The 16,268-nt window shown below is 39.1% G+C and overlaps 1 protein-coding gene across 1 annotated transcript in view; it reads right to left on the bottom strand.

The window, feature by feature from the left end:
* Positions 1-16,268, bottom strand: part of LOC309697354 (cadherin-4-like) — a 255,100-nt gene that overhangs the window by 32,821 nt on the left and 206,011 nt on the right. Inside the window, exons 7-8 of the mRNA XM_082519216.1 lie at positions 8,112-8,256; positions 5,813-5,985 (exon numbers count right to left, since the gene is read on the bottom strand). Of these exons, the coding sequence (XP_082375342.1) occupies positions 5,813-5,985; positions 8,112-8,256 (318 nt within the window). The remainder of the gene's footprint in view (positions 1-5,812; positions 5,986-8,111; positions 8,257-16,268) is intronic.

Here is a 16,268-nt window from a genome sequence, read left to right as displayed (position 1 = left end):
CCAACCTCATACACACACTCTCATTAACACCCGTAAATACACACAAGCATCCACAAACACATACACACACCTCTCTTTCTCCATATCTTCTGCTTGCTTGACTGTCCCATCAGCCTGTGTACAGCGTGTACACAACACTCTCACTAATTAGACAAGGGAGTAATTATGTAGCGCTCCTCTGAACCTCTCAGCGCTGCAACAACACCGCAGCATAGCCAGTCTTCTCTGGAGTACTAAGGTCTGTTACTGTCAACAAGCTCTTAAAAGTCCACTGCAGACCAGTGGAAATCTTTAAAAGAGAATCAGTGTGGGAGTTTACAAAGAAGAGGAAGAAGACATTTCAAAAGTAAAGAACAGAAGATAGGATAAGAGGCGGCAGGGGATGCAACTGAGGCACAAGGGAGGGATAATACCAAAAATAAATCGTGCTTTTTTTGTGTGCCTAACACCTCCAACACTCCAGTCCAAGAAGAGAAGGGAGGTGCAGAAACTTTCCAAGTTTCAAAGGGCTAAAGTGCTGACTAAAAGTGGACCAGGTAAACACTGCAGTGTGCATCGTCGAATCTTCCTGTGAAGTTTATGTACAGTACAGAAGGTACTTTTTTCTGGCAAGGTTAAGACTTTTATCTGCCGTCTAGGAAAAATGCTGGGACACTGAAATATGCGTATATATGCTGGAGAAACTGTTTGCACACAAGTTTATTTATATTCATCCATCATACATATCCATTAATATTTTGCAACATCCAGTTCCTTATCCAGGTGGTGGAGGCAGCAATCTAAGTGCAGATTGGGGTAGGCGGGGTAGTTCTAGGGTCTACCCCAGGGTCTTCTTCTGGCATGACATAAGTGGCATCCAGAAGAGATCACAATCAGAGTGCTGAACCACCACAGCTGATGTCTCACTTCTTAGAACCTCCTACATGACTGAGTTCTGACACCCTTTGGAAGAAGCTAATACAAGACAACACAAAATGTGTATGCCAATTGGTGTCTGCTGGATAAGCAGGTGCTGTAGAACAACTTCAAGGTGGTATTTCACCGGAAAGTTGCAGCATTATTTGGAGTGACACCAAGTACCATCTCTAAATTGAAGGGCAAGTTCCATATAACAGGGGGTGTCAGAGACAGGACAGGAATAGGTGTCACAAAACGACATTTTCTCATCCCATCAGCACTCAGGGAGTCAAGAGGATGGAATGTTCTGTCTGCAGTCCTGAGCTCAATCCCATTGAACACTTGTGGGATCAGCTTGGGCATGTTGTTCGTGCCAGAGTAACCAACACAACCACATTGGCTGACTTGCTGGTTGAGAAACAGGATGCCATCCCACAGCAGTGTGTGACCAAGCTGGTGACCAGCATGACGAGGATTTGCCAGGCTGTCGTGGCTATGACTGGGTACTGACGTCCCTGTGTGGCACCATTTAAGGAGAAATAAACAGTCTTTCCAGCAGTATAAGATTTAAGGCCAAGAGACATTTTTAAAACAAAGAAATAATCAACCAAACACAAATTTCCTGAGTTTATTTAAGACACTAAGACAATTTCATTTTTAAATAATCAAATCAGCGTCACTGAAATACGTGTACATAGCTACACCATATATACGAATGTGCACCCAATTTTATTTTTTGTTTGTTTTATTTTTTTCTTAATGTGGCAAATGATAGCTCTGCTAGATCCAGCAGTTTTCTTGCCTTTCAGGTGATGAAGTGCTTATATGCAAGCTTACACTGACTCAGCGTGCATACAACTTTCTGCTTGAAAGTCGAGCAGAACCAAGCCGGTTAGTAGGGCTGCCATGAGACTTACTCTTCAACTTGCTTGTTTAAAATGTCTTTTCACAAAGAGAAAGATGGGCTCTCTCCCAGTGCCAACTCTGGACTAGTAGTAACTGGTTATGTAACATCTTAGAACCAATAGTTAACTGGTTTTGTGTTAACTGTTGATAACATGTTAACATGTTGATATATGGTTTGGATATTGTTCTAATCCTGATTCAAAAAGTTGAATTAGGCGTTGTTGACAGCGGGGAAAGATCTATGAGCCGATCCACTCCAGCTCTGGCTCTTTGGCTTTAAGAAGCCACCTGTCACCAGCAGTGCACTAGCTGCTAGAGAGAGAGCATTGCCTGAAGAAAGCTAACTGCAAAGGGTCAGCAGTTTGGAGGCATTTCATGGCTGTTACGTCAACAGCTTTTGGCATATATATATTTTCACTTTACTGCAGTCTGGGATATTTATCATATTTCTGGATAAGTAAAAAGGCTGAAAATGGTGCTTTCTCTAGGTTCTTGCTCTATTTCTGTTGTGCTCTTGATTTGCTGGGAGATTGTTTTATCATACTTACAGTAACATAAATTGAAATTGTTGCCAATTTCATTTCATTTCACCATTTCACTCACATGTGTCTAAGGAGGTGCACATTTGAGTGTATGCTTTCACACAGTGAGCACAAGGAAAGGAGAAACTGTAAAGCTGTAAAAGGCAGCAGTATGCAGTGGCCTTACCCTAGTCTCACACTAGACTGACATGACTACCACAAATAAATTAGGTAAAGAAAATGAGTATAACTTTATTTAGAATTCATTCTTCTACTAATAAATACAAGTTCAATAAATCTATATTCTTGGGTATATTTATGTGTTGCATTTTATTTTACAAAGTCAGAAAAGAAACGCTTAAGTTGAGGCTGACACAAAATACTGATTATCAGTCTCTTCCCCAGAGTCAGGAGTTAATTTAACACCAGCACTGGAATGAAATTTAGTCTTGTTGACTCCACTTACATCCCATTCTTCCAAAAGTGATGCCCTCATTTGTTGTTTGGATAGTGGAGGTGGAAAGTGTCCCCAAAGGTTTTCAAATGGGTTTAAATTTTGTCACTTATCAACTATGTATTGATCTGCAGAGACTCTGTTAATCTAAGGACACCAACTTTGCCTGAACAATGCATTTTGGTTCATTCTCACTTTAGGAGTGTTAACTGTTAGTGTGAGGTTAAAAACATTTTCTGGGCTAGTGTGAAAGGTAAACCTGGGGCCGGGATGTAGATGAGTGCTAGAAAATGTACGGATGATGATGTTTAAAGGGAAAAGAGGCAATGTGTAGCCATTCTTTTCCCTTAGTCTCTTTTCTGAAGATTTACGAGCCTCATTTGCACCTGGTATCAACATGCAGTACTGATGTGTTATCTGGTTAATGAAATCTGCTCACGGGTCTTAGACATGGCATCAAAAAGCATTAAAAATGTCTGTATTACTAGCCTTACTGTAATTTGACATCAATGCTAAATGGGGTTAGTAGATTTTTCAGAAAATATGACAGGTCCCAGGTTGGATGGAGGGATGATTCTTTGTTGGCTTGACTTTTTCTTTTGCTGACGTAGGTCTGCCTGTAGTGTTTTTGTCAAGCTTGTGGAAAGTAGCAGGAAGATGAAGAGTTAGATGAGCTTTCATCTTGTTGGGAATATGACCAGCTTGTGCATATTATATTTACACGTGGCTGTTGTCTGATTGTAAAGTAAGCAGATGTGATCTGAAAAGGAAGTGAAAGCGAGAACGCTGATCCCAGTGATACTAACCTGGAAAAACATATGTTATTAAAAAGGTTATGGGCAAGGGAAATAATTATCTCAACACAAGTTCTTTGAAGTACAATCTTGTCTGTGTGTGTGTGTGTGTTTGTGTGCATGCGTGTGTTTAGGGGTGCCAAGAGTGTAATCCTACGTTTAGGGGTGACTGTGTGGATTAGCAGTGTACTGATAAACCAGAGCAAAAAGAAAAGCGGTTCAGCTGAGACATTTTTAGTCTATGCTCCCCTTGTACCTCTCTCCCTCTGGCACCATCATGTCTCATCCTGCTTCTCTGTCTCCATCACACTATCTTCACTAACAAATTCACACACTTACTCCCCCCTCATTGTAATAACCCACCTTACCAGCTCAGTTTTTGTTCTATTGCTCCCTTCAGTTTTCGTTTTTTCACTCTATTGCCTGTGTTTTATCGAGTGTAGATGTGATTATGGGCTTTTGTGTTTGTCTGACAGGTGTCAAGGGCATTCTATCTCAGATATTTCCACTCTATCTTTACCACACAAACACCACGCACACATACACACACGCACACTCACGAGCAGCCCACTGCTGCGTGATGTGTTGTTAATAGGTCTGTCACTGGTGACAGTCTGGGAGGATGATCTGTCTCGGAGATTTCTTTGCAGAGTTGTCACTGGCACATCCATGTTGTGAGAATAAACACATTTGGATCTTGTCACAACTTTTAGAGCTCCACAAACAAGGTGACCGTGGACAATTTAATATAAAAAAAAGATGACTTATGTGTGTGTGTGCGGGGACAAATGGCACCGTAACATTTGAAAGTCATATCTTAGGATGTCATCAGAGTAAACAATGCTATTAGGAACTGTGCTCCATGAACACAGATACAAATGTCTTCCTTTTGACCAGGTATGGCTCATTCAGACACTGTGCAGCAATGCAAGGGTTCCCACACTGTATGACTAAAAATTATTTTATCATCCTTTGTCACACCAATTACCAATTAACAGGAACAGGTGTCTCGAGGAAAATGTATATAGTAAGAAAAGACAATATAATATTCGAGAGAAAACCTCACCAGTCAGGTGATACCCTGTGAGAAGCACTTGGCAACAGTGGGAAGGAAAAACTCCAGTTTAAAGGGAAGAAACCTCCAGCAGAAGGCTCATTAGGCACCTGGCAGTGCTTTTTAAATGGAAAAAGTATTTACCTGCACAATAGAAAATATAAGCTTATATATAATAAGCTTTTCTGTAAATTAATGGGCAATTAAAACTAGTTAAATGGTCATTTCATTGTTATATTGTTATGAAATGATGATTTTTAAAAAATTGTTCCAGTCTGTGTAACAAATACATTATCCATTATTCTATATAGTAATAAATATGACATCACAGTTGATTAGAGACAATTACAGTCTGATGAGATCTGCACTTATAACATTTGCTAATGATAAATAAAGAGCTATTGTTATTTTGTGTTATTTTTATCGATCAGTACGCATATCTCAGTTACCTGAGTTTTAAATATTGCATTTAGTCAAAGCTGGTGGCATGTTAGGAATATTTATAAGGGTTAGGGTTTTTAACAGCAGTAAAACAAGTGCCCCTCCAAACTTTCCCAAACACTAAATAAATTAAATTCACCACCATCCAGTGTAAGGTTTATGCCACAGCTGCTCTAAATGAATGTTGATGGTAATTGCTGAAATACTTTTTCATGTCTCTGCAATGGTTAATCCACCAGTATGCTTTAATTAAAAGGATAATTGTAATGCCAAAACATAATTACTGTTGTTATCCATAAATTTTCAGATGAACTGTTTTTCAAAAGAGCTGAAAAAAAGTAAAATGCATTATTCGTTTTAAACTAAGATGTCAAATTACAGTTATTTACTCACATTCCTGAACAAGTAAATAACTGTAACTGATTTACACCACCCGCAAACCTATGCAGCTTCAAAACAAGTATTTTAACACCAGTTCTAACTTTATACTAGCCATTCAAAAATATCTATAGATGTACCAAACAGTATTTATCAGCCAAGAAAGTTTTATGAATCAGTTACCACTTTACAATGACAATCACATACTATTAAAAGGTTGTATATTAATCAGTTAGTAAACATTAATTAAAATGTCAGTGTTGTTGACTGAAAAGAGTTACTTCACATTAAAAATTTACTGTTTATTAACACTTGTTACTATAAAGTGGTACGAGTTGATGAATGCGTCAGGAGAGAGAAGACCAACCTCTCGATCAAGACCAGGCGCCACTGTCACAATGTCTCCAGTCTCGCTGTTGATGGTAAACATGTTAGGGATCGGGCTGTGCGGCGTCTGGGACAGGATCCGGTAGCGCACCATTCCATTAGCTGTGGTGTTGTCATCTGCATCAAATGCTGACAGATGCATCACATATGTTCCTGATGAAACACAGAAAATTTGTCAGCATTTATGTCCACCGGCATACTCTTTATAGATCAACTACCAACCATAACAGTGGCTTATTATAGCTATCTTTGTAAATAACTTGACTTGACATGGTGAAGCTTGACCTCCCCTCTGTCTACTACCAATAGTCATTGGTTAAGCTTTTGGTTTAAAGCAGTTGCTTTTTTCAAATGCTCCAGAACGAAAAACTGCCTATGCTTTTACAGAGGTGATCACACTTGCTCATCAGTCAATTAATGGAGTGTATTTGATGAGCAGCACATGGCTACTTCTTACCTTGCTATGAAAGCAGTAACCACAGACTCTGTCACAGGACTGTGAAAACCTTCTTTTTCACGTGACTGTATAATATATTAAAAAAGCACACTCGTGACAGAGACATTGGAACTGTAGGGAAATTATCCTGTAATTACTACTTATGTCCATGTGGGCAGCTTTTCAGCAAAAATTACTATAATTTTACAATTACATTCTATTGTTTTACTAAGATGTCATAACGGATTAAATTGCTGCATCTATACAGATGTAATTTTCATAGAAACATTATTTAATATAATTTTAATGAATGTATATTAATGGGACAGGTACTTAGAAATCTACGCCAACAGAACAAAAATATGGGTAGCTGTTCTGTAAATAACGACTTGGACAAATACTAGAAAATCAAACACAAAAGTATATATACATGTAAATATTATTAAAATCATATGTTATAAAGATGATGTTTTTTATATTTAAAGGACATGTTAAAAACGAATAATAAAAACTGATTATGACGCATTTGTGTTGCAGAGAATAAGCGTCTACTCTCTCACGAAAGCAACACTTGTTAGGTTCCTTCCCTACTTGTATAACTCTGTGGGATCACTGCCTGTCACCCAATCTCTCCATCCCTTTCTCCCTCTTGTTCTGCCTCTCTTGTAGCCAATTCTAATTGCCAGAGATAGTGATATCATGCCAGTGACAGCCCCTGTCCGAGGATAATTGTAACCGCAGCTCCCATTTCAAACTTCATTACATTTCAAAGCAACATTTGTCAATGACTCGGCCAGAGGGAGTACTCTGAAGGCCTCTCAGCGAGACAACAAAAAAGCTGTTAGGAACAGAGAGAGGGAGAGGAAAAGAGGGAAATAGAGGACAGACTCCATATTTGGTGTGATTCCAAGTGGAGAGACTATCAGTCCTCCACCCATCATTTTTTTTTTTTAAAGAGATGTGGGGATAGACTGAAGGAGATTTAGAATCACAATGTGTCACACATCGCCGGGGTAATTTCATTAAGCTGCAGACTTAGGGGATTTAATGTGGACCCTTTGTATGGGGATCCTAAGCTGTGCCTGACAGGATTAGGTCCCCATAATGACTCTTTAATTTGCAAACTAATTCAAGTCTGTAATTGCCCTTCCATTGAAACCACTGGAGCTCCAAATTCTAAAACTCTCTTTTTTATGATTATTGTTCAACTGAATGTCATGCATGCCGTACAGGGACTTGTACGGTGTGTGAGGCGAGGCTCGGGCAACAGGGATGGTATCGTTTAGGAAAGGAAATCAAAAAAGGAAAAGAAAAGATAATAAAAGTGAGGTGTGACAAAAGTAAGAAGGAAAGAAAGCAAAACAGAAAGAAAAAGGTATTGAGCACCTGGACACCTTTTGAGATCACCTCTGGTGCAATAAACTCTGGCTCATCGGGTTCAAACTCACACACGCTTGCACACAGAGAGCTCATCTCTGTGATTCTTCTGCTTTGAGGTTAGACATAAAATGACCCAGTGGTGCTACAGCGTGGTACATTTAATCCTCAATCTCCTCTCCAGCCTGAGCACCCTCTTTGGTTTATGACCACTGCTGCACCAGGCTAAATGAAAAGCCACTCTACGAGACCGATTCTCTGTCCGTCTGCTAAATCAAGGGGAATGGAAAATTCTCTGTTGCATCAAAGATTCACTGGTTTAGTCATACTTTTAACAACACCAATCTCTCCTGATATACTCGCTGTTCTTTTTCTGTTCACCCATAAATTTCTTGACTTTTAAAACAAAAAAAAAAGTTTCTATTGTAATTGTTTCAATTGTTTTTATCCATCTATAATTTATTACCTGGTTTCGAGCCTTCATCCACAGAGCCATTGTAGACCTGGTTTTTGAACTCGGGTCTGTTGTCATTCATATCGATGACAAAGATGTACAGATCGATAGGGTTCTCAACCTGGTTGCCGTTCATGTCCACAGCATGGGCTCGCAGCTAGGAAGGAAACAGAAAAAACACGTTCAGATTAGAGATAATGATTATAGATAAAAATATGCTACTCATGGTCATACACACATAATATGCCTCAGTCTTCTCACATTGTACACATCTATTTAGAATGCTAATTTTGCCACCTCGACCTCCAGCATCTCGGTATCGCCGCTGCCCTGTTTCACTGCCTGCTGTTTCAACCCACTTGTAGAACAGGGGCACATTGAATTTTCATGCTCATCTTTAAAATATAGTATATTTTGAGGGAGTAATGAACTCAGACTGCGCTCCTGCATGAATTGTTATTATGGGAGGATAAACAAATGATAAATCATTTAGAATCAGGCTTTGATGAGCGCTTCTTTTACTACAGTTTTTCTCAAATGCTAAAACACATGTCACAAACGTTACCACCAGGTCCCCCAATGTCCAAACACAACACCCTTCTCTAAAGCTACATAAACACAACCACACCTTCCCACTGCAAAACTCAAACTCCCACACCAAGAGAGCAGCTCGAAGCTGTCAAAACTGTAAACACTATACACAGCATTACACACTACAGCAAAACAATTGAAAACACAATGCTCAATTTGTGAGAAGGTTCTTTGTTTCATAACTGCCAATGCATATTTTAGAAACTATACAGTAACGGATCGTCGTAGATCTCTGCAGAGGATTAGGCATTTAGATTTGTGAGTTTCATATGAGTAGTATAAATCTATAGAAAATCCTGCATGTACGTACACTACTGTAACACAACTCAATGCAAAAACAGAATCTATTGCACACAACAGTAATCTTGAAAACATGAACAGGGTGTGAAGTTTTTTTATTTACGTTATTCACACCACACACACACCACAATCACTGTGCGGCATCATGTCGCTGAGCTGTTGCTCGCATCTCGTCCGTAATGATGGTGCGAGGTTGTCTTGCTCTCCCTCCTGGACCTTCTCCTCTCCCATGTTGGCCTGCTCCTCTTCTTCCAGGGCCAGCTCTTCTCCCTCCTCTGCATCAAATTCCTCTTCCCCTGACTCTGCCTTCATCCATTGTGTTTGTTTGGAACCTTCAGCATACTGTGCACTCTGAACTTGCTTTTACATGTGGGTACAGCATTAGCAACAAGTGTCTTCAATTTTGAGTCATTGTGTGTAGTGAATGACGCCAGGTGTGTTCCCTGTGTTCAAAGATTGGTGACTGTGGCAAGCATTTTGCATCACATGGGCTTTCATTTGAGGATATGAGCAGAGTTGTTTTGCAACATGTGTTTTAGCAAGGAAAAATGTGTTTAGATTTATGAGTACAGAGGGTTGTGTTTTGTGAATTGTGTCTTCATGTGACATGTGTTTATGGTACTGGAATATGGTGGCTACATTTAGTAAATGTGTTTAGACTACTGGTCATTTGGGTTACAGGATTGGCTTTTGTGTTTTAACATTTGAGAAAAACTGTAATACGGAGAAAAATAATGGGTGAAACATTTGCTTTCCGAAAGAAAAAATAATAAATATATAATAAAATGAACCAGTGTAATATAAGTCAATGTTGTGCCTTCTGCATCCCCTCATTAATGAGCTTCAAGGTAACTATATGGACTTCTTTGAGAGCTAAGGGCATGTGTGTATGTATAAAGCAGTAACATACATTCACATGGTTTCGCCTATATTTTAAGATGTAATATCAGACAGTTTGTGTTTAGCCCAATCAAAAAGAAACTGGGAAAGATATTAATATATTAACTGTATTCAAACGTCTGTTTTTTATATCTTCATCACAACGGTTAGCAGTGTTGCCTGTTCAGTTAGGGAAATGAGCTACAGGTGCAGATGTAAGGTGCAGTACAGTAGGTTAAGTCTGTGGTAGATAGCAGGCTTAGAAAGACACTGTACAAATGCCAGTCTATTGCCCATTTAATGAATAATGATACAAAACAAATTAATGTCCCACATTCTTTAAAAATGTATAAAACTGTTCTGGAGGTTCAAGCCTGGTCTCTGTCTAGAGGATAAACCACACAGTACAACAGCAACACCTTAGAGAGCACTACCTCAGCGATAAGTCGTATCACTAGAGGCACAATAACACATTTATTTTCTGAGAATGTATCTAATCTAAGATTTGCCAATACTTTCTAAATTAAATTTATCTACACCAAGATTTCCTTTCTACTGGAAATGGACCATCATATTTTAAAACCACCGTGTTTACAGATTCAGTTTGATTTACTCGCTAACGTCTGTCTAAGCAGTGCCCTATGACAGCCACCAAAATCAAGATGACAGAAAATAAAAGCTGACAAAAATGTTGTCACAGTAATTGACTCGGCTTCATTTATGATTGCGAGTTCACAGTTTTTAGCGACATGAATGTTTACACAGAAGCTGCTCTGTTTGCTGGGTCATAAACAGTACTGCAAGGATTTGGCACTAAATTAATTAATCAGCCAATATATATAGCTATGATATGAAAAAGAGAGTTTTAACAAGACAGTCCTGTAAAGAGCTAAATGCATCTCGTGATCCAGCAGGATGTAGAACTACCTTTAGTAGCTTGACCTTATTATTTTTTTCTAATCTCTCCCATCATTGTGGCCAACTCTTCTTTATCACATTTCTTCAGTTTATCATTTATTTATACACAGCTCTCTTAAGGTCCAGACACAATATTTATCAGGAAATGTCAGGTTGAGGTCTTGTTTGGACTACTGCAACACTGAGTCTTTTCTTTCAACCATCCTGATATAGATTTGCTGGTGTCTTTAGCTTCAGTGTCCTTCACTGCCATGTTGCTTGACCAATTTTTGACCAATACAACAAAATAAAACTAGTACCGGTACCGAAAAAAAGAAGATTTATTCATAACACACGTGAAAAGACCCAGGAAAACCGAGTTAACAATAAAAACGATAACAAAATAACGCTGAAAACCAATAAAAACCCTGAAAACCATACATTTCACACCTGAGCCTCAACTCTCGCGGCCCGGTAACAAACGACTCATGGACCGGTACCGGGCCGAGGCCCGGGGATTGGGGACCGCTGCTCTAGAGTACTTTGGTAAACAGAGGAGTTCAGGGTTGACTCAATAATGTCAAGGTGCCCAGTCCTGTGACTGCAAAGCAAGCCCTCCACCACAATCCCTGACAGCTGATATGAAGTGTTTGTGCTAATATGCTGCATTTCCTTTTTATCAAACACAGCATCATGTATTATAGCCAAATATCTCCACTTTGTTTCGATCTGTCCACAAGATGGTGTTCCAGAAGTATTACCATTACAAACATGTTCTTTTCAGAGTGACAATATTATCTCCTGGTAAGCCTTTCAAAAGAATTCATGTTTATTCAGTCTGTTTCTACTGGTATGTCATGAAGACACTGAGGCATTGTGTCATGAAGATTTGTAGCCCAGCAATTTATTAAAAGGACCTTGATGCCACCCATTTCCCAACAATAACTAAAAGCGATGTTAGGAGAGTGGTTAAATCAAATCATGAAGGACATGTGTGTGCACAAGAAGCAGATGGTTGTAACAGTGAATGGCGACAAGCTGTTTGCTTGATATGTATTTGGAGAAAGGTATTATGTTATATTCCTAAATATAATAACTCATTTTGTTTCAAACAAAATAAAAATTGCAAGAATTTATTTCGATTAACATTATGATATTGGTTCATACTGCGCCATCACATCTCACACCAAAGAAATCAAACTGGTACGGTACCTCCCTAATATTATTCTGTGATGGACAATCTCAACATCTAAAATATCTTTCTGTCAGGTACAAACAAAGCAAAAAACAACACAAATAAAAACATCAATTAACTGAAAGCAAGTGTTTTTAGTGGACCTCTAGAGCCAAACTGAAAAACACTTCTGCACTGTTTATACAGGCTGATAAAATCAGTGGTTTTGAATTATAGTATAGAAAACCATAAAAGATTTCCTAAACATACAGAGCCACACTGAATAAAAGTCAAAACAAAAATTCTGGACATTTTTCTTTCAGACAAATTGCCTTTATGCTTATGTTATTTCTCCAAACTCGTTATCTCTTTTACACTTACACACCAAAGTTTTTATCTCAGCAAAGAGCAAAACAACAAACATCTTATTTTTTTGAAAGTTGGCTCCACTGTAAAAGCAAGGAGTCGGTTTCAGAATCATCATATTGGATCCCTGATCAACATTCTGTCTGGTTTTGTTTGAAAGAGTCCTGAAATCTCTTCACATCTCTAACTCCACAAACACGGTCAACCCATCTCAAATTCAACTCAGCTTTGCTCAGATCAATGGAATCACCAACTAGGATTTCTCACAAACTTTGTACATGAAGTTATTACTAAAATCAATACATGCTGTCAAACGTGTCCTTACTTCTTTCACTTTTTGAGCAAAAAACCTCCCAAACAACCAACAGTTTGAAAGAAAATGAAAAAATCGGAAACATCTGCATTATCAGGGAAATGTCGAGTTTAAATAAATGCCTGAATTATTTTTTTTCACTGCTTACAAGAAGGTCAAACAAGCAAACTGAAGTGGTATTTAGAAATGAACTTTTCCCTAAAGCTGTTTTCATTCAGTTCACTTAACTTGGGAATGTTTATATCCCTGAGCATGACTTATTCAGCGATATTCCTGTCAGGTGGAAGTACCGGGGATGTTTACTTTATATCATATGAAGTAAAGAAAAAAAAGAAGAAAAATCTGATCTTATCTACATCCTGCTCCTAACAACACCGGCTTGTAAATATTTATTCTGGTCATATGTCAGCGATCAATTTCAGGCGAAGGTCTCTCTACATTATCGTTAGGATATTCATCAGAACCGAAGATAAACTAAACTGGAAAAGACTGAGGGAAAAGTTAAAACATGGAGAGAACAGACAAAGGTTCTCAATTTTAACAAGAGCTATTTTTTTTCAACATGTAGAATGAATCAAGGGAATGGTATCCTTCTCTTATGAGCGTTACCTGATAGGAAAAAGCTACCTGGTCACTGTAGGAGCATGAGTGTCAGATATATGAAACAGCCTTCAGGCTCGTTGTGGCAGGAAATAGAATAAGTAGCATTCTCCATCGACTTCTTCTCCTCAGAGAGGTGAAGATCCTCTTCACTGCTGCTCATTCTGTCCTCTCCACCGTCTGCTTCCACTCTGCACCTCCACCAAAATTGCATCTTCAGGTCTCCCTGAGGTTAATTTGACTTTACTTTTTCCACTGCATTGTCTGATCTGTCCTGCACCCAATATCCGTGTGCTGCCATCGCATATCACATCTCACTGTGCTGTAACGGGCTACGAGCCAGGCCCCTTATCTACACCCACCCTCATCCCTCCATCCCACATGAACCCACACCCTAATTCAATAACAGCAGGAGTCAGAGATTACCGCCATGTTTAAAGAAGGCAAAATGTAATTCTGGGTCCACATTAAAGTTATTATCTTGAAAGACGAGGGGGAGAAAACAGACCGTACCAGACAGCGCTATGCATTTGGCAGGAGGCAGCGTCCTGATAGAGATAACAACAGACCCAGAAGCTTCAAGGTTTTTTTCCTCATAAGAATGCATCTTGTTGCATGGCTGGTTTTGAATTTCAGAGTGCTCATTCTTTTGAAATAAAAAAAGAGCTAGACCATAACTTTGTTCTGTCCTTGCATGAAAAATCAAGTAAACAAAACCGAGACCACAAAGTCAAGTACTAACTTTAGGTATGTTGCAGTTTTCTGGTTAACAATGCTCAATAAACAAGACTTTCCTTGGCTTTATTGTTCAGAGGCTGAGAGCGTTTGAGTTTCTTACAATGCTATTTAATTGCATATTTGTTGCTATAACAGCGAGGGTCCTTTAAAGTGAACTGCAACACCTTTCTTAACTTGTTAAACATACATCTTTACTTTGTCTCATCTGGTTTCCAACCACATTTTGTATTCTCCTCCAAGAAACACTTTTCTTCAAAAACAAACAAGCAGTTCACTTAGGCAGCCTTTAGCAAGCGCCTTCCTTTCTTAACAAATTACTTCATTGATTGGAGCTTCTCTGGGGTATAAATCTGCTCACCTACCACTGAAAGGTTAGATTTGCCAGCTTACCATGACTGTAACTCAGGCTAGGTGCCATTAAAAAAAGGCACAGAGATGGTGGCAGGTACAGAGAGAGAGAGAGAAAACCAATGATAGAAACCTAAATTGATGAACCCAGTGCTGTCACTCACTGCATCACAGTTTCCCTTCACAGCAGCAGAAAGATGCGTGAAAAGATAAGCTTGAGCAGCAATACAACAAGCTGTTTCCAAATGAAATGCATTTTTTCTGATTGTTCCGTATTTTCGATGCCTAGAACAGCATGCACAGCACAAAGGTGACAGGAGAGGCTCAACATGATGAAAGTTTCATTCAAATGAGGTAGTGCAGATGTTGGTGTTTTGTCAAAATGCACAGCGTGCATTGAAAAAAAGATGGTTTTACATGGTGCATCGGGCCAAAAAACATTCTTAAAATGCTGTTATGTACAAGTTAAACAAACATTCTAGCATTAAAGCATCAATCACACACCATGAGACAACCAGAGTATGTGTCCTACTTGAATTTACCGATATCAATAGTCACTAGCTACAGAACTAATGTTAGTCTTAACAGGCTGACATTGATGCTAATAATCACTACAATATTTAATATTCCTCTCATGATTGTAAGCTAAATATAAGACTAATTTATTGCCAGAAGATAATACAGTTAACATAAAGTATCTAATTCTCTGGAGAGAAGTGAATAAGAGCATTGATTGATAAATATATACCCACTACTCGCTTTATTAGTTACACCTCACTAATCCTTAGAAGGACCCTCTTTAGCTTTCAGTACTGCCTTAATTCTTTATGGTACAGATTCAACAAGATACAGGAAACATTCCTCTGAGATTTTGGTTCATATTGTCCAGACAGCATCACACAGTTCCTGCAGATTTATCAGCTGCACATCCATCATCTGACTCTCTTGTTCCACCACATCCCGAAGGTGCTCTATTGGACTGAGATCTGGTGACTGTGGTGTAAGGTTGGGCGACTGAACGCATATATCGACTATCGACGTAGGTTGAGCCTTTTGCCGATCGTTATTACAAGAGCGATTTATTTATTTGCCCATGAGTACGTTTGCTAATTATGTTGGTTGAAGCCTGTCTATTATTATTATTATTAACATCACTCGAAGCAGTCAGTCCTACCTTCTTACTCAGGGATCCACAAGAAGCAGCATTCACACCTTCATTGTGATTGAGAAGCATGCACTTCCATGTAAAGCGACAGGTTCAGTAGGAGCCCTTGATGAACTCTTTAGGGCCCATTATGTCTTTGGTACATCATACAGTTCATCCCTGACCAACTTTTTTACTTTTCTGCAAACAACTACGACATTGGGGAAATGTCATATTGCTTTCTCTAGTGAGCATCATAGAACTGTGAATTGTAAAGGTTTGTTACGTTAATTAAATGACACTGAAATGAGAAACATAATAAATGCTGTTACTTTAACCTGTATATTGTCAGGGTTCCTGGGTCGGTGACCCAGTGTTTTCAGTTCACACTCACTGTTTATCTACTGCCTGTTCCACTTCCTGTTTTATTGTGTTAGCCTTGGTCTGTGTGTATTATGTTCAGTCCTCTTCCCATTATCATTAGTTCATTATGTTCAGCTGTGTACTCACTGGTCCCTCATTATCATCATTATCACCAGCCTGTGTATTTAAGCCCTCTGTTCTACCCATTCAGTGTCGGGTCATTGATGATGTAAGTCTGATGTCGTCTGTATGTTCAGTCAGTCAGTCTCTTGGTCATTCATTCATTCATTCATTCATTCAGTCAGCCAGCCATTTCCTCCCTCTGTACTGTTTGCTCGCTCCTTCGGCAATAAACATCCACCTTCACCTACCTGCCTGTGAGTCCAGCGTTTGGGTCCTCCTTCTCTCATCCACGACACTACCGCTGACAGAATGACCCGACCACGCGTTGTGGAC

This window comes from Aulonocara stuartgranti, assembly GCF_965226115.1.
Source record: "Aulonocara stuartgranti genome assembly, chromosome: 20".
Classification (NCBI taxonomy): domain Eukaryota; kingdom Metazoa; phylum Chordata; class Actinopteri; order Cichliformes; family Cichlidae; genus Aulonocara; species Aulonocara stuartgranti.
This window is presented reverse-complemented; position numbering and strand designations above follow the sequence as displayed.